The 18,897-nt window shown below is 43.9% G+C and overlaps 1 protein-coding gene across 4 annotated transcripts; it reads left to right on the forward strand.

Annotated features, from left to right (window-relative positions):
- The first annotated feature begins 112 nt into the window (after positions 1-112).
- On the forward strand, positions 113-17,754 carry slc5a6a (solute carrier family 5 member 6a). Of its 4 annotated transcripts, XM_028397105.1 has the most exons (19): positions 113-165; positions 768-900; positions 9,674-9,751; positions 10,419-10,674; positions 10,760-10,981; positions 11,386-11,451; positions 12,759-12,810; positions 12,954-13,021; positions 13,424-13,578; positions 13,654-13,794; positions 13,872-14,001; positions 14,082-14,170; positions 14,412-14,524; positions 15,194-15,261; positions 15,345-15,431; positions 15,518-15,696; positions 15,770-15,873; positions 16,067-16,188; positions 17,327-17,754. In XM_028397105.1, the coding sequence occupies exons 4-19, from the start codon at positions 10,549-10,551 to the stop codon at positions 17,519-17,521; spliced, it is 1,917 nt and encodes a 638-aa protein (XP_028252906.1). In that variant the 5' UTR covers positions 113-165; positions 768-900; positions 9,674-9,751; positions 10,419-10,548; the 3' UTR covers positions 17,522-17,754. The 4 variants fall into 4 exon arrangements, with proteins under 4 accessions (XP_028252906.1, XP_028252908.1, XP_028252907.1 ...); XM_028397107.1 differs by lacking the exons at positions 113-165; positions 768-900 and adding an exon at positions 905-934; XM_028397106.1 differs by lacking the exons at positions 113-165; positions 768-900 and adding an exon at positions 945-1,077.
- The last annotated feature ends 1,143 nt before the right edge of the window (positions 17,755-18,897 follow it).

The raw sequence follows: 18,897 nt of genomic DNA on the forward strand, positions 1-18,897 counted from the left end.
TTCATTCAATGAGACACAGGAGCCACCAGTTGTAGCAGGAGGAGGAGGAGGAGGAGAGAGACGTGGGAACCGATGCAGCTGCGCGTGTTTGAATGCGCAGTGGGACATGGGAGGTGGAGGTCAGCTGCACAAAATCGTGGAGCCATTTAACGTAGGAAAGAACAGGTAAGATCAAAAAAAGAAAATGCATGTATGTGTGTCTCACACATGGTGAAATACTGTTAAATTCAATCAGCGGGCATTGCCATGGTGATTAACAACCGCGATAATGACGTATCCACGTACTGTTGCGTCATAATAAACACTCCGGAAACGTTATCCTAAATACTGGCATTCACACACACCCCAATGGAAAAACAAACTGCGCCTCGTAAATCGATGTACTAATTATAAATCAGGCGGCCAAAGCACATAGTGTGTTGCCTTCACGGGTGATCGAAACCTTGGCAGGATTTGTAAGTATAAAATAAAATGATCAATCAATCAAGCGCTGTTTATAGTTTACAGTACCAGATACAGCTCAACCTATATATATATAATATATATATATATATATATATATATATATATATATATATATATATATATATATAATATATATATATTATATATAATATATAATATATATATATATATATTATATATAATATATATATATATATTATATATATATATATATATATATATATATATATATATATATATATATATATATATATATATATATATATGTTATAATTCAATAATTCTGTGTTTATCATCTGTAGTTTACGAGGGACCCTGAACGCACCAGGGGGTTCGTTTTGTCAAGGAGAGTGGGCGGTCCGGACCGCCTGTAACGAACAGACGCCGGTGATGTTGCCGTAGCTCCGGTGTTTTGGCAGCGAGGAGCGGTCAAAGGTAAGGCTGTTTAGCCGGTGACTGAACGGTGTCGGTAAGAGGAGGACTTAAACCGTGTTTATGTTCTCGTGACCGCGTGGAGGTTATCGGATGTAGTTCCACGGTGTGGTTGTTGCACGCCGCAGCAGAGTTGAAAGTTAGGACCATGTGGACGCTGCTGAATGTAACGTCAGACAGGTTCGTGTGTGCGTGTAGCTCATGTGACAGTTCGGTACAGTTCGGTTAATGTCCGAACCCCGTTAGGCTAACTGGACCGAACTAGCAAACGTGAGCCGGTTTGGCTAGCTGTGAAATGAATGACAGCGCGCGTGTAATTAGCCTCAGGGGGCAGGAACATCAGTGTCACCGTCAGTAGTAAGTGTAAATAAAAATATTCACGTTGGGCTTTAACGCAATTTTTTGCGTAAATCTTCCAGTTACTGTTAATTGACTCTTGTCAAGTATTGCATCATAATGACTTATATTTGTAACTGAGCATAAACTTCGTGTTTACATAGGAGCCGCAGGCGAAGGTATGGTGCCCGATTGAGCCCAAAAATGTAAAGCGGAATAACATTTTCCGATGTGATGCTCCGAAGTGTGTCATTGCGTACAAAATGCTGCTGTACAAACGCGACACAACGTGTTGTGATGCATTGTGGGATACATCGAGTCCTCCGATTCGCACTACAAAAGGAGAAACACTATGGCTGTGTTCGAAATCCCTCCCTAATCACTATATAGGGCCCTATATAGTGCCTTCACCGTTTTGTAGTGCTGTACGAAATCTTATTGAGAAATTATAGACCCTATATAGGGCCCTCGATGTATCCCACAATGCATCACGAAAACTTTTAGCGATATGTACCATCATGCATTGCGCAGACCGGCGAAGAGAACGGGAACGGACGTTACGTCACCTGACTTATAAATATAATGATGTTTTAAAGATTGTAGCATGATCGGTTGTGTTTGCTTTATTTATGTTTTGCCATAAAACGTTTATTGGGCTATAACGGCACAAATTATAACTGCGAACAACATAGTTTGTTTAGCCGGTAGAGATCGGCTCGTTTAATTTGCGTCAGTAGTGATGTCATTTAAATAAAATGAGGGAGGTAGTGTCCGAAATGTCTGAAAATGCTTTCACAATGAGTTCACTATATGGTGCCCTACATTGAACTCCCCATATGGGGAGTAGAAAGTAGGGAGCGAGTGAGTGATTTGGAACACAGCCCAAGAAGCATGGACTATATAGTGAGTGATTTCATATACAGTGCATTGAATGAATGATCCTTTATTTATTTTAAGGTCAAAATTTAAATTGTTTTGTCTACATGCAAAAATTATTTCTGTAGCACACTGGAAACCTCAAGAGCTAGCCTGTGCACAAGTGTCCAAAGCTGTAGTTCCTCTAATGGCCACTAGAGGCTGGCTCCAAAAATGAGTCACTCTCAAGAGGGTTCTAAAGAACTGTTTTGATCCTGTATTGATTCTGATATTTTATATTTTATCTACTCTCATCGTGGTGCCCAGCTGTATTTACCTGAACATAATGGGGAGGTTGATGTAGTAGCATACTATGTATGATATTGCTTCTATTGCATCCAATTCACTCAAAAATATCACTCACTTACCAGCGTGTGTACTAGGCTCGGCAAAATCGTATCGTGTGCAATTAATCGTCGGAAAAACTGTCACCGATTTAATATTTGCCACTTATTAATTACAGCGGTTAGTGCCTCGTCATCACGACGCATTTTTGTGTGCGATGTACTCCCACCATCACCCGCAAGCGTGCACATGTGGGCCCATAATAACAATAATGTCTGTCACCGTAAGAAGCCGAAGAAAGCGCGATGAGGCCACAGCACCGGCTACAGCTGTAGTATGTAGTGCCGCACATGCGTACACGACATGCATTAGGTGTGAAGCGTTGGTTGTTGCCATAGTAACCGGATGTTTGCTCGGATCAAAGGAATGAACTTCGACTGGCGAAGCTGCCTCGTGATCTTTATTTACGGACTCCACAGCAAGATAGGAAAACATTACAACAGCAAAGTCTCCTCCAGCAGATATTGGAAAGAATTCCACGGGGGGGGCGAGAATCCGCGGTACGTTTAGTCATTGTGCTCCTTACGACCAAACTAAGCGCTGGAAGAACATAACGCAGGTTGATTTGTGCACACATACATTCAGATGTGTACCTGTTAGAATGAAGTACTTAACTTGACTGATGATTTGTCGGTATCATTTTAGAACAATGTGGCGATTTAGTCAAAAACATGTAAGTGAAACTGTCGTCAATTAATCGTCAAATTAATGGTTATCGGCTATAATGCCACAATTAATCGTGATTAATTTTTTTGCCAATATCACCCAACCTTAGTGCGTACTAACTCTACTCCAGGCCCTCTTTTCTTGATACTAATCTGGTTGTTGCTCAGCCGACGTCATTTGTTTCATTAAATCATTTCTCTTGATTGGTTGTATGTCTACGCTGACAGAAGACAATGTTTTGTCTTTTAATAGAATATTTCTGCTAACAAAATATCCAGTGATGGTGGAGCGGCTGTGATCATTGTTTTGGTGAGGGGAAAACATCACGCAGATGAGCGCTCTGATCAAAGTCTCTCAGTAACTCACTCCAAAGGCTGATCAGGCTTTAAGTCTTCGTAAAACTGATGCGTGTGGATACATGGTTTGCCAAGAGGTGACTGAAGAGTTATCGTATCATCTGAAGACGCTCATGCTGACCTCCCAGCAGTGAGCCTATGTCCTATCTTTTACTAATCATTAGACAAATAATCTTCCCACTGACACTCTTCTGTATTATCTTAGGAAAAAAAACTTAACACAGTATTCTGGTCACATTTTGTCTAATCATTAATACAGCAGTCATATTCTGAGTGATGATGGTGCATGAATCTCACACTCTTTATCTTTGTTGCAGTCTCACAGTGTGTCCTGATAGTTTTACAGAATGGGCCATCTTTGAGCAGAAGGTTTAATGATTACTCACATTATTGGCCTTTAGGGTTACTGGGACACAAACAAAGCAGGACTACTCATTCCAAAGGTGATGGCCAGCTGTCCCTCTGCACAGCACACAGCCTGTTAGTGTTTGTGTTTTTGGCATGCACAGGGCACACCTCAGAGCACCCTGTATGTTATCTCATAGATTGTCGGTCACTGGCTTCGTAAATGTATTTCATTGTAATGCTTGGAATTCACCAATGTTTTTCAGTTTGCTGGATTCACAAGGGGAGCAGTGACCTCAGTTTGGGTACCACATAGAGATCGACCACCCATAGGCAAAATAAATTGCTAGTTCAGTTGTGAGACTGTCCGTTTACCTATACCTTGCCCCTGCTCCGCTTATGAGGGACAGATAGACTAGTAAGATCAGTATTTAAAGCTTGATCCATACTCTACAAGAACAGAGAACTCGCTCCTCGCTGCCGGCGTTCCGCCCACAAAATGACGTGATTTTTCTCTTGGAGCGCCTGTTCTGCAGTTGTCGTGGACACATCGCCCGGACAGAACTTTTACTCTCGGTGCTGTGCGAGAACAATTGTGTGGTTGGTCGCGGTTTTAGTGGGCGCGATGAGCTTCTTCAGGTGCAGAACACACAGACAGAAGGAGGAAGTACAACAACGATGGACAGTTTAAGCCGGGCATACGTTTTTTGGTCCGATTTTGACATGAATTTTGAGTCCTACAATTTTTTTGGGTCGGGCCGAATTTCAGCTTTGTCGTGCGTCTTTAATCGAGCAGTGTACTGGAGGTCACAAGAGGCGATTAACGTCGCATGAACGGCGAATCGGCCGATCGGTTGAATTTCTGACATGTTTGATATTTTTGTCACCCCTCGTGAGAGTATCGCACAGTTTATGCAGAGATATGGCCCGAAGTCTTTTCTTTTCATGCATTTGCCAAACACGCTCGACATCACTGCGCCAACATGAAATTGTTTCAGATGATAACAAACATGGCCAGAATTGATGGAGGCTATATTTGATGAGCTGAGGCAGCAACACGCAGCACAGATTGTGACTGACTTAGATTTTTCCTTTGAAACAGCAACAGCTCCGGGTTAGAGTTTAGTTTCCGGTTCAATGTGATCACCTGAGCACCTGAAGTCACGTGTAGTGTGAGCAGTGACGGCGCAGCCGACCATTGCACCGTACAGCGTGAGCACATACATCGTGAGCTTTGACTTGACATCGCATGCGTTTTATTCGTACTGTGTGAGTTGGTGTTAAACACACACTTCCCCAAAATCGCACAGTATGTTGGAGGCTTTAGATGAGCAGCTGGCAAACAGCTCCTGGAAGGAGAAACACGGCGCACAGAGGAGAGTGTCTGTCCAAAAGATGGCGATTAAAATTAATCCCAGTATTGATCACGGCATTACAGTGGCTGGACGACGCACAATCCACACAGACCAGAGGTCTGTTACAGTCAGCTACACTGATCTTCTATCTATTGTCATGCTGTACGCCCTCTTCCCTGAGCATTATCAGCTCGTTAGGCCAGGTAACCACAACTGTGCGCACAATTTGCAATACAATTGCATTGCCAACCTTTGGTGTGTGACGTGCGCTGCAGTGGGTGGGCCGTATGCACACACACTTCTCGCAGAGTATGGTACCTCCGTGCCGAAACAAACTTTTTTTTTCGAGGAGCGAGTTCTCTGTTCTCGTGGAGTATGGATCCAGCTTAAGTCTATTGAACACCATTATAAGACTCAGGTGCAGCGTTTTGTCACAGCGCCCTACACACACACATGAACAGGAAACACTATGCCGATGGTCTGTGCAGCTGCAGCCTCTTCTGTCTGCTACCTGTCATGTGACAAATACGATTTAAATCAAGTTAAAAACAACAACACAGCTCAGGCCAAGAGAAACAAAGCTATGCCGCAAAGTACGCTTTATGTCTGGCTTTTTGGGCAGAGTGTGTTGCATGTTGTCTTACAGCTGACCATCTGTGGCATTGATGACTTTTCCCACAGAAAATGATGTGGATTGAGGTGATGCTGTTGTTCGTAAAAACGGATCTCTTTATCTTCCTGTCAAGGACAACAAGGAGACATTGTTAATATTCTTGCTTTCAGTGCACTGCCCTCACATTGTCAGCTCACCGCAATGAGAATGTGTGCTTTACTTTGAACTAGCTTGGTGGGAATTTAAAAAGCACTGGCCTCATTCAAGAGTCTGTCCTGCTCACCATCAAACAGCAGGTTTGCATAGAAGAGGAGGATGGAGGATGGAGGGTGGAGGGTGGGGGTTTGGGGGAGCACCGCTGCCTCATGTAATGTACAGTCATTGTCCCTGTGTTGCCAGGCAACCCTGTCTCCCATGACCTCCTTGTGTGATGTTGATCACACACACAGAGCAGGGCTAAACATGTGGGTTTATCGTTAAATAGGATGTGAAGGAAAGACATCAGATGATAATTGATCAGCATTAGTCGGATCAGGATATGACATGTAAATGACTGTGAGTCAGATGTGAACCAGGGACATTCTGCTGCATTCATGCCGTGTAAAAGGAGTTTTCCCATTTTGCACTCATGCATTCATTGTGTGAAGGCAGAGCAGCTAACTGGCGCAGAAGCTAATTGTTTAGCTTGCTGCGAGCTATGTTTCTTTGTATTGAACGCCTCTCTCTCACTGCACGCCATTAACTGTACTCTGTGCAGACTGGAGTAGCACGTGGGGTTAAGTATCATCTCAGAGGCAACATGAAGTGAAGTCCACACCATGTTACAGCAGATAGATCCAGGCTGTTCTTTTTTTTTTTTTGAAGGCCATCTGCAGCTGTGCATGCGTTACACACACACACAAATGCCATCCTAATCTCGTCGTGTTGTTTGGGCGAAGCCTTGTTCTTTGCAGGCTCAGTAACTGTAGTAAATTTTAGTGTCTTTGCTGTAAAGGTCAGTTGTGGCTCTGAGGTCTGACTGAGCTTTGCATGCTGGGATTTCTGCTGGTATTTTAAAGGGGAGATCATGTAAAACTAATATTTTACCTTACCTTTTAAGGTCTTTTTTATACTTCCTTCTCATGTTGTGCCTTAATTACATGTCACTGTCGCACACTTTAAGTCTGTTTGGCATTTTAAGTAGCTTTGCCTCACTGATTTTTTTTTCCACTGCTGAGACTTTTAACTCTGCTGCATTTAATCTGTTCCAAGAATACTGGATTCTTTGGTCTCAACTGGACATTGTAGTGGACAAGTGTGCTGATATTTGATTGCTCTTCCTAATAAATGCACAATATACTGACAAAGCTTAGCTTAGCTTGGTCAGCTAGCTGTCCTGGACAGGGTTTAATTAGTCAGACCATAGAAGGTATGCACGGACGTCTCAGCAGTGGTCCACGAACATTGACATGTGGAATCAGGTTTTCTGACATTTATAAGTACCTGTCTGTACCTTTTGAATGGAACCTGTTTGTTCTGTTCCCAGCCTGTCAGAGTCAGGTGGGTCAGGGATGATAAAAGTGGGATTTAATGGGCTCATGTATTTTATGTCTGAATGGCCAGTGTTTGATCAAAAAGCAAAGTATTACACAGACAGGTCTGTCGGAGCAGAACACTGCAGGTGTTTGATGAGAACGCACTCTGAGAAGTCAGAGAGGGGCCCACTTAATAAGATCTTCCATTTATGTTTATGTAACTTCACTCACACAGCCAAACATTAAATAAGCTTGTGATGGAGCAGCCAGGTCACACACACACACTGCTATACAGGCCACTGGTTCAGGGCTCTAGAGTGCAAATATTTTGGTCGCACGCGCGACCTAATTTCTCAAAGGTGCAACCAAAAAATATCAGAGGTCGCACCGGTACGACCAGCTGTTAGAGGGAGATACATTCTCTGCGACTCTCAAAAGTTGCCAGCAACAGACACACATCGGGCTCATATCGTGGTCTAAACCAATCAGAGAGTTCAGGTGAACATGTAGCGGAGGAGCAGGATTTGTTGCTGCTATGCAGGTTTTGCTAATTTGCTGTTGACCTGAATGAGTGACGATAACGAGCCGGTAATGTTCAGGGAGGGGGCGTGACGTGCTCGTAGCATTATAACAGACTGAACAACAGGTCCGAGGGACAGTGTTATCTGACCTGCGTGGTTCCATCCATGAAAGCTGAGTCACTCTGACTGACAGCAGTCAGCTGGTTTTAAGGAGTTATAGAACATGATGAACGCCCATTTAAAAAGTATTGTTATTGTCCTGCTACAGTGGAGCATTGTCTGCCAGTATGATATCTGCATACAGATAAAACTGTAACAGAATGAAAAGTCTGTCAGCTGGAGCTCAGCTTTAGAAAGAGAGGAGACATTGAGGAAGATGAGAGAAGAGGCAGACTTGTTGGCTAGTTTGTCCATAATTTGAATGAGTACTATCGGTACATTTATTCATTTATTTTTATTTACCTGTGTTCATTATACAAGATCCAAAGTCAGTTTAGGATGATATGTGATTATTAAACCCGTTCATATTTCCTAGACATCAACAGTGGATGTAGCTGCAGATGATGAGAGAAAATGAAAAGAACTTCTAAAATATATGGACAGCAATTAAAAAACAAACTGCTGTGTGATGTGTGATGCGGTGCACCTAACTTTTGTGCCGGTGCACCCAAGAAAAAAAGGGTTAGGCGCACCGGTGCAACCAGTGCAAAAAGTTAGTCTAGAGCCCTGCTGGTTTCATCCACATTTATAATAACATAACACTCCCTCTCTTGGTTCATCTCCATTCATTTATACTGACGCTCACACACACATTCATATCTATTTAGTTCAGTGAAAATACAACTTTCCACATTGACTGTTTGAAAAGAGCACTAACGTCTTATAACAGACTACAGCCAATAATCTGAGGTTGAATAGGACGTTCACACTGGGGAAAAAAATGCAGCTTAAGCAGGATTCAGCCACATCCTGATCAATCCAGATGTGTTTTTTTCTGAGTGTGAACACCTCGAATCCGGCTGTATCCAGTTTGATTTCAATTTGGCTCAAATGTGGCTCAGGTGTGAACGCAACTGTGGCGAGCGAATCCGGCTATCCGACATGATACTTCCGGTTAGCGATGTGCTACTTCCGGTTCACGGGGCGCGACACGAGACAAAAAAACCACATGACGCATGCGCACACACGGTCCTACCGCAGCGTGAACGGACTCTGTATATTACGAGGCACCACCTAGCTTAAAGGCTGTCTGGGCTCAATCCTACTCTAGCTGGAATGACTTTCTCCAGTGTGAACAGGGCCTTAAAGCATAGCTTTGGAGGTCTGAAATGACTCACTTTTGGAGCCAGCCCCTAGTGGCTGCAGGGGGAATGGCAGTTCCTGACATTTTGTTTTTTTTTTTTGCGTTGGCTTCATTTCTCCGCCCTGAAGGTTGCCGTTTGGATCTCAGTTACATTTGGTGCACTCTGCGGCCTGTCCTCACGTTAACCTCACCTCTCTGCAGTCGGCTGCCCCTCCTCAGCTCTTCTTTGTCATACAGCCTGTGGGATACTGCAGCACAACAGGCTGAGAACGTAACGATGTGTAGAGAAAGATGAGAGTTGCTTTCAGGTGAAAGCAGCATGGAGTGAAAACTAAAATAAAATGGAAGAGATGAGGTTGTTAAAACAGATTGATGGATCAGGTTTTGTTTGATCAACACACAACAGATCAGACTGCTGTTCAAGAAAAGATATCCTACATCTATAACAATATTGTGACAGGTCCTTTGCTTGTATTATTGAGCTGAAGACCTCCTTTGTCTCCACAGTGCTCGTGTTTGGAGGTTGTGTGCTCGCCTTCGGAAAGCCTGAGTGGTCAGTGTGTGTCAGTCGACGGCAGCTTCTCAGTAAGTCCTTTGCTGTTTTTCTGTCACATACAAATGACCTAGATAACTGTTGTATTAAGTATTTGTTTTTATCAAAGCAGGCAAATTCCGTTCATGTTTAAGAGAACATCTAAGACAGTAAAGTTGCTAATTAATCTTCCTCCTCTTTCCTTGGCTTTTTTGGGTTTCATCTCTCTCTTTCTATTCAGCCAAAGTCTTTTCTCTGTTGGCTGCTTCCTCATAACACCATTATGTGCCAAGCTTCTCTTTTTAGATTGATTTGTCTGCATACAGTGCATCTCTCAAAGAGAATGCATCATGTGAATGTGATTACAAATTTGCCCAAAATTCTGCAATTTAACTGCACTCGGCATTCACAGGAAGGCTTTCTACAAGTATTATGAATGGAAACACTGGTTTATGTAGACTTCATATATCTAGTATGTTTGTTTCCATAGAGGTGCAGGACTTAAGTAAAACATGAGCATAAATGTGACAAGATTTGGGAGAAAAATGGCCTAAACTGGGTTAAATAGAAATTCACAAAAGACTAGCACAGACTAAACTAGATGTTTTCATGAGTCTCTACTCTTTATTTTTAAGAGTCTCCCTTTGACACGTCAACATCAGTTTAGACAGAGCATTGTTCTGCTTTAGAGAGACCTCACCTTGTCTGCTCTTCCTCCAGCTCTCGGCGAGTCTCCCTATGGGTAAGGTGTCGTGTGTGACGTCCTGATCAGCCCCGCAGAGGCTGAGCTTCCGGAGGCCTTCTTTCTCCTGATCTCCTCCCCCCCCCCCTCTACACATTCAGACACAACATGGGGGAGGTCATCCAAATCCACTTCAAGACAGCGGACTATGTCATCTTCGCATTGCTGCTGGTGGCCTCAGCTGGCATTGGCCTCTTTTATGCCTTCTCCGGTGGGCGTCAGCGCACGACGCAGGTACGCAGTTTTTCTGCTGCAGTGTTATTATTAAATCCCGTGCAGTTTCATTTACATCCGACGCTCACGTTTTTGCTCGCCGCAGGAGTTTCTGATGGCCGACCGCTCTATGAGCTGCCTGCCCGTGTCTCTGTCCCTGCTGGCAACCTTCCAGTCCGCAGTGGCCATCCTGGGCGCTCCGTCCGAGGTGTACACGTTTGGGACACAGTACTGGTTCCTGGGCTGCTCCTATTTCTTGGGTCTGCTCATCCCAGCTCATGTTTTCATACCAGTCTTCTACAGGCTGCGGCTGTCCAGCGCCTACGAGGTAACTCATGAGTGAAGTTTCCTCCCTTTCCTGTCGGGGAATGAACACAAAACAAGAACCAAGAACTGTTGATGGTTTTTTTCTTAAATAATTTGTAATGTCCTCTTTCTTTCCTTTGTCTGCATGTTTCTGTTTTACACTCCTGTCTCTCTCAAGTATGATCTCAGAGCTTTACACCTTTTCTCAGATGTCTAAAAGAAGCACATGTTCATGTTAATGAACATTGCTCTTTATCTATAGTCAGACTCACTGTTCCTCTCATTAAAGTCAAGGACAAAGAAGAATGATTTCAGTCTGTGAGGATCAGAATGTAAACTGGGCTGACGGTCTCTGAGATGATATGTAATCAGACTTGATTTTGTTCTTTTTTTTTTGTTTTCTTTTGCATTCTCTCCTCTCAACAGTACCTGGAGCTGCGTTTCAACAAGACTGTTCGCATATGTGGGACGGTGACCTTCATCTTTCAGATGGTATCTCTCCTCATATTAAGTGTTCTTATCGAAGTCTTTCAAGGTCCCTGCACAGTTTGGAATGTGATTTTTTTTTTTTAGTAAACCAGAAAACAATGTTTACAGCCTGTCTGTCTGACGACGTGGTTGCAACAGTTGTTAGCTTGTGCAAGGGTGATGGTGATCAGTGTTGTGCAATTATATTTTCTACCCCTTCATTTGATTCTTCAATAAAACACGTGGGCGATTCTAACTACCACCTTTACTGCTTTTTTATAAGACTTTAGAAGGTGAGCTGCAGCCCGGCGCTGATAATCATCACCCCTTAGCAAATTGATGGGCTGCTGTTCAGACCTCTATAAAAGCAGACGTTTTGGCAGTCAGGCCAAAAAGCACATGGATTGGAACATTGAAAAAAAAAAAAAAAGCACTTGTGGGACAAAGTCCTTATGGACAGATGAGACCAGAGAGAAATGGTTTTGGCGTTAATGCTCAGCAACATGTCTGGTGAGAGCTGAAGCAGGCACTTCAGCGGGGTGGTCAGATCTGCGGCTCAGAGGATTATTGGATGCAGTCCAACCCCCAAGCTCAGTTCTTTTAGAAGTTTAGTACATTTTAGTTTTATTTATTTATTAATTAAAATTATTATAATTGTGACTGGAGTGCCTTATCTCATTCCTTATTTTTTTTCATGGGACTGATAAAGTCATACAGGAAGTCATGACTCCAGGTTGATGCTGCTAAAGGTGGATCTACAAGCTACTGACTTATGGGGGGTACTTGGTATTGTCCACATGTTATTTTTTCTCGCAGCGATAAAAATCATCATTGTTTGTCTGAGGGTGTATTTGCCAAATGCTAATACACAGTAAACAGAGAATTTCAGAAGGTGGTCGTAACTCTCGAACATACCTGTGTCAATTTTTGAAATGACAAAGTGCAGGAGGCGTTCTTGTCTCCAGTAATCTTTACAGCTGTAGAGTAAAAGATAGCATCATCTGAAAGAGATAGTGGGGGGAAAAAAGTCATCTTTTTAGCAGGTTAAGAAAGCCATAAAACCATTTGATGTTTGCTTTATCAATGGGAAAATAAGGGCTTGTGTGTGTGAGTCATGTTACTGCCTTAGTACAGCTTTGGTCTTCATAATGTCACATTGACCGCTGTAAAGTTTTAAACATTATTTTTTTCAGTGAGATCATTGACAGTTCTCAGTCATTTAAACAGTTACTACTAAAGCTAACGAATAATCCAGAGTTCTTGACAGTGTAACCACATGTGAGTCGGCTCTGTGTTCCTGTCCTGAAGTGTTGCTTCCTCTGCCTCTGCAGGTCATTTATATGGGGGTTGTGCTTTATGCTCCAGCACTGGCACTCAATGCAGGTAAATACTAGGAGGATTTCACCCACTCTATCCCATTATTTACATAAACTATAACACTTTATAACCGAAATACATTGTATACATGTGACGTCACAGAATGTTGTGTGATTGACTTTTTACTGTTTACTGGTTGTGTGTTGCAGTGACGGGTTTTGACCTGTGGGGGGCAGTGTTCGCCATGGGCTTGGTGTGCACCCTGTACACTGCTCTGGTAAGTCCATTTACTTTACATGTACATTGCTAAACAAACATTTCCTTTGCACATACATACAGACTTCATACAGCTGATGTTTTATGGGCAGACCAGTGGAAACGTTCCTGTGACCAGACCAACGACCCCAGACTTCCATTCATTGACTAGTTGTTGAGGATTTTGATGATGACTTTGTGTGTTTAATGTTTAATGCCTGTCCTGACCTCAAGGCCACCTAACGCCTGACCTCACCGCCCTTTCAGATGCTTAATCTTTCGGGTGGACAGGAACCAGAAAATGGAAGCTGGCAAACACAAATGACGGCTGGATGTCCACATACTTTTGTCCCTGTAGTGTATCTGAGATAGGATGAAATATTGGTGGTTCTGATTCTGGAATTTATGTGCTCCTCTCTTTTAGGGGGGCCTGAAGGCGGTGATATGGACCGATGTGTTCCAGACTGTGGTGATGTTTGTGGGCCAGCTGGCCGTCATTGTGGTGGGAGCCAGTCAAGCTGGAGGCATAGCGGAGGTCTGGAGGAAAGCGGTCAATGGCAGCCGCATTGCCACACTAGAGTGAGTGATACATTTGAAGAGAAAAAGTAAATAATGTATTTTTCTAATAATGTATATTACTCCCCCACTGTGTAGCCTGAACCCTGACCCTCTGGAACGCCACACCTTCTGGACCCTGGGAGTGGGTGGAGTCTTCCTGATGCTGGCCCTGTATGGCGTGAACCAGGCCCAGGTCCAGAGATACCTCAGTTCCCGAACAGAGAAGGAAGCTGTCATGTGAGTTCGTCTAACCTGTTCAGGTCAGATATTCCTCGGTCCCTCTCAGAAGTCCTGACCCGTCACGCCCTTTCCAGGTCCTGCTACGTTGTTTTCCCATGCCAGCAGATCGTCCTGTGTTTAGGCTGTCTGATGGGTCTGGTCATGTTTGCTCGCTATGGAGAGGACAGCCCTTTGGACAAGGGCTACGTCAAAACTAACGACCAGGTGAGCCCTCCTTCGTTTTATCATTTTTGTATCAACAGTGCCGTGTTTTTTCGTCCTAACTTCCAGCGTTCTTTGTGCAGATGGTGCTGTACTTTGTCATGGATGTGTTCCGCGACCTCCCCGGCCTCCCGGGTCTGTTTGTCGCCTGTCTCTTCAGTGGAGCGCTCAGGTAAATGATGTACTGCTGAAAGGTAACGACCACCTTATTGACTGTATTATTGATAGGCTAGTCAGGAGGATAGCGATGATTAGCACTTGCTTAGCTCATTCAGATATGTCTAACGTCTCTGTATGATCTGCTGGGCTGCTGTAATGGTGGCGTTGATGAGTTCCTGTAGGAGTGTGCAATGTAGATGATCATGTCAAGTATTTTAAAAAAAAATCCTTTTCACTTTTTCCTGTCCCTCCAGCACCATCTCATCAGCTTTCAACTCCCTAGCAACAGTAACCATGGAGGACCTGATTAAGCCTCATTTTCCAAATATGACCGAAGCCAAGGCCACGCTACTGTCCAAAGGACTTGGTAGGATACACCTTAAAATATATATAACTATAACAACACTGTTTAGGAAATGTACCAAAAAGAAAGCAAGTAGAAATGTCTGTTGTGAACTTTCTGACAGTCCTTGAATGCACCTTGTGTGATGTACGAATCATCCAAGCCAGTCTTACTTGTTTAAAAAAAAAAAAAAAAGACTTTCAGACTTTGGTGGAGTATTAGTGAGGGGAAAAATATGGTGAGGTTGTAAAAATACCAAATATCAGAAAAATGTTGTACATAATTCAAATTTTGTCAAATTAAAAATAGGGATGTCCCGATCCGATCACGTGATCGGAAATCAGGCCCGATTACGTGATTTCAGACTCGATCGGAATCGGACATTACCTCCCCATCAGGACTCGAATATATTTATTAGGACTCTCAAAGTTAACGCCTTCTGTGCAGGGTGGCTCTGTGTCCTGTAGTGTAGGGGTATGACAGTCGCTTTTGGCGCGAGAGGTCCTGGTTCGAGACCTCGATGAGCTGCTGCGTGTGTGAAATCTCTTAGTGTGGCGCTCTGGACACACACACACACACACACACACATTTTGCTAGGATTGGATCGGGACTCGGTATCGGCAGATACTCGGACTTAAGGGGAAAAAAACCTGATCGGGACATCCCTAATTAAAAATCACATTTCTTCCACAGCTCTGGTCTATGGACTGGTGTGTCTGGGGATGGCCTACGTTGCCTCCATAATGGGATCTGTGCTGCAGGTGAGGAACCTTCCACACAGACAGAAAGGCTTTGTGATGTCATCTCATCTGAATGAGGCCTCCTCTGCTCTCTGTGCACTCAGGCAGCCTTCAGTATCTTCGGCATGGTGGGCGGTCCTCTGCTGGGCCTCTTCTGCCTGGGAATGTTCTTCCCCTGGGCCAACCCCATTGTGAGTCCTGCTGCTATCTCCCTGTGTGTGTGTGTGTGTTTGTGTAACCTCCTGAGAAGTCAACCCTCTGGTCTCCTCCTCCTCAGGGTGCAGTCATTGGATTAGCCGCGGGCCTCGCTATGGCCTTCTGGATCGGCATTGGCAGCTTTGTGATGCGTATGTCTGCCTCCACACCTGCACCCCTGCTCAACGCCACCACTCTGCCGCCATTCGATAACATGACTGCCACCGTCATCACCTCACTGATCAGCACTGCCAAACCCAGGTAGAGGACCGTAAAGACTGCAGATTATGGTGCTTCCGTCTTAGTTTCTGATGTTTTTATATTTCTCCTTTAGACCCGCAGGAGTGGAGGCGCTCTACTCATTATCCTACATGTGGTACAGTGCACACAACTCAACCACTGTGGTGGTGGTGGGACTCCTAGTCAGCCTGCTAACAGGTATAGTAGCTCCAAGTACGATTTCCCTAACCTTGAAGTCACTTTATCTGTTTGTTTCCGGAACAAACCCACATGACCCTCGGCCGATCGTCTCTGTAGAACCAGTCTCAGCTTGATGTCAGAGAAATGTCGACTCCTGTTTTAAATATAGTTGAAACTGTTTTGTGTGAACCTTTCTTTTTTTTCCTTTTAGGACCCATGAAGGAGAAGGACCTGAGGCCGGGTACGGTCTACCCAGTCCTCGGCACGCTGCTCTTCTTCCTGCCTAAGCGCTACAGAGAGAAGCTCTGCTGCATCACGCCTCTGGGTCAGAAGGTGTGTTTGTTTTCATTATAAACAAAAATAGATACACTGAAAATACAGATTAGTCAGCTGATATTGGCTTTAATTTAATTGAACAGCTGTCTCAAATAAGACAGAGGAGGTAGTTTAATCTAAATTTAGGCTGAAAACACACCACATATAAAATAGTAAGAAAGCATAATCGGCCACTTTATTAGGTACGCCTTGCCAGACCCTCGTTTACCTTAATTCTTCATGGCATAGATTCAAACACTCCTCACAGGTGTTGGTCCATATTGACATTCGCTGCAGATTTGTTGGCTCCCCTTCCACCACATCCCAAATCTGCTCTATTGGAATGAGATCTGGTGACCATTAAAGTATAGTGAACTCATGCTCATGTTCAGGAAACCAGTTTGAGATGATTTGAGCTTTGTGAACTGGCAGATTATGATTAAGATTTACTTAATTAATCCCTGGGGGGAATTTCAGCTGTAGTAGCAGCATATCAAAGAACAATAAATACAATAAACACAAACAAAAACTTGTATATACACATACACACGATCAAGGAGAAGATAAAAACACATGCTTGAGTTAGTGAGCACAGCTCTGACAGTCACAGATGACTTATACAGTCTGATGGCGGACGGCAGGAATGACTTCCTGTACCGTTCCTTAGAGCAGCGGGGCAGCAGGAGTCTGTTGCTGAAGCTGCTTCTCAGTCTGTCCACAGTGTTGTGGAGAGGGTGGGAGGGACTGTCCATGATTGACAGCAGTTTAGCCAGCACTCCGTCCCTCGCCACCTCCTCCAGGTTGGCAGGCTTTAAAACCAACAACAGACCCCGCCTTCTTGATGAGTTTGTTTCCAGTCTGTTGGATTATCCCGCTGGAAGTAGCCATCAGAAGATGGTGCACTGTATATGTTTGGTGTTTGTCGTGAGTGTGTCTGTGCTTTTCCAGGTTAAAACCCTTTAATGTTCACTCCAAGAAACAAGCAATGAAACATTTTTTTTTGTAGTTTTTATGTTATTGTGGCACCAATAGCGTAAATTATTTTTTTTCTACACACACGCACTTTTTGAAATATGCTGGATCAATAAAGTCAAAAGATGTATATCAGTTGTCTGTAGTCTCACCTGTGCTCTCACCTTCTTCTCTCACCGAGCAGCCCAAAGAAATCCACTCACAGCCTTATCAAATGGCCAAGAAAGACAGCAACGGAGCAGCATTCTGCAAGGAGGAGGCGGTCGCCGAGGAGACGGAGAGCGACAGAGCACACACAGAGGAGGAAGACCTGGAAACGAGGGCGACGCTGCCCTCGTGCCAACTCACGGCTCACACGGTTCAGGAGACGGCCCTGTGATGCCTTTTTTTCTTCTTCTACATGTAAAATGCACAAGATGCACACACACACACTTTCACCTGAGCTGAGGTGAGTCCATCACTACGTACTGGATCATAAAAAAAAAACAGATCTACAGACTGTAGGTCAACTTGTGCCAGGCTGGAACTGAGCATTAGAAGAACCACTCAGTGCTACACACACACACACACACACACACACACACACACACACACACACTGTCTGTGTGTGTGCAGTAACACAAGAAGATTCAGGTAGATGTAAAATGTGTTATTTTTGTAGAGAAGATGGAACAACCAAATCCCAGATGATGTAGAAGAGATTATAATCTAAAAAAAATGGAGCTACTGTGATAGTGTCGTGTTTTAACATGGCCCTGGTTTAGGAGTCGCCTTCTAGCTGCTGGTGTGATACAAAAAACATGGGTCTAGGTGTCTGTTCATGTGGGGGCAGAGGTGGAGGCAGTGAAAACAGCACAGCAAATGATCTTCGGTACTTCGCTTCCGCTTCGCTTTGAACAGTTAAAAAATGTGTACTACATACAGATGTTAAGCAGGATTTTATGATTTTGGGAGCTTAAAGGTAGGGTAGCAGATTTTGAAAACTCAGTGAGACACACGCCCCTTTCTCTCGGAGCTCACCCTGAAGCCACGCCTCCCAATCACATCGCATTACCTGAAGACGAGCTGCGGTCTGTGACTTCGGCCATCATGCACGTACCTCTCTGGTGCGCGCAGAGCAGGAAGAGAGAGACAACCAGCCAATACTCCACGCAGGGTCCACCCGGAGGATTGGCTGATGTTTTTAGTGTTTTATAGCTTCCACAGATGATTCATATTCTTCGTTTTAATGCGAAACTGACGAACTAATTGGTTGCTATCGGATTGTAAAGAGAAGTTACACTAATTTAACAAAAAGTGCATCAGAATTAAATCTCCTACCCTACCTTTAAGTAGCTTCTAGCTAAAACACTGATCCGATCTTTGCATGTAGTCCCATTTCTGCACATGGTAATAATTATTTGTGTGAATATGTGTTACCTTCACATATAAAAAAATGACCCTTCATGGAGTTTTCATACGAGGCTGGTACCAGGTTTGTTTCTGCTGTAAAAGCAGACTCACTTTTGGACCTTCCCGAGGCCACTGCAGTTTGTGACACTTCATTTCTAAGCTTGTTAAATGCACCCAGGAAAAGAGAGGCAAAATGAAGCTGGTGGTTATGTACACACAGGTGTAGAGACGCAGTACCTGAGGTTTATCGTGTCATTTTAGGCAGGGTAGGTGGAAGATCATTTATTTTTTATCTCCACATTATTTTCAGCCTAATATTGATGTTTGACTTCAGACTACATAATATAATAAGTACAGGTGTGA

The sequence above is a fragment of the Parambassis ranga genome, chromosome 24 (genome assembly GCF_900634625.1).
Source record: "Parambassis ranga chromosome 24, fParRan2.1, whole genome shotgun sequence".
Taxonomy (NCBI): Eukaryota; Metazoa; Chordata; class Actinopteri; family Ambassidae; genus Parambassis; species Parambassis ranga.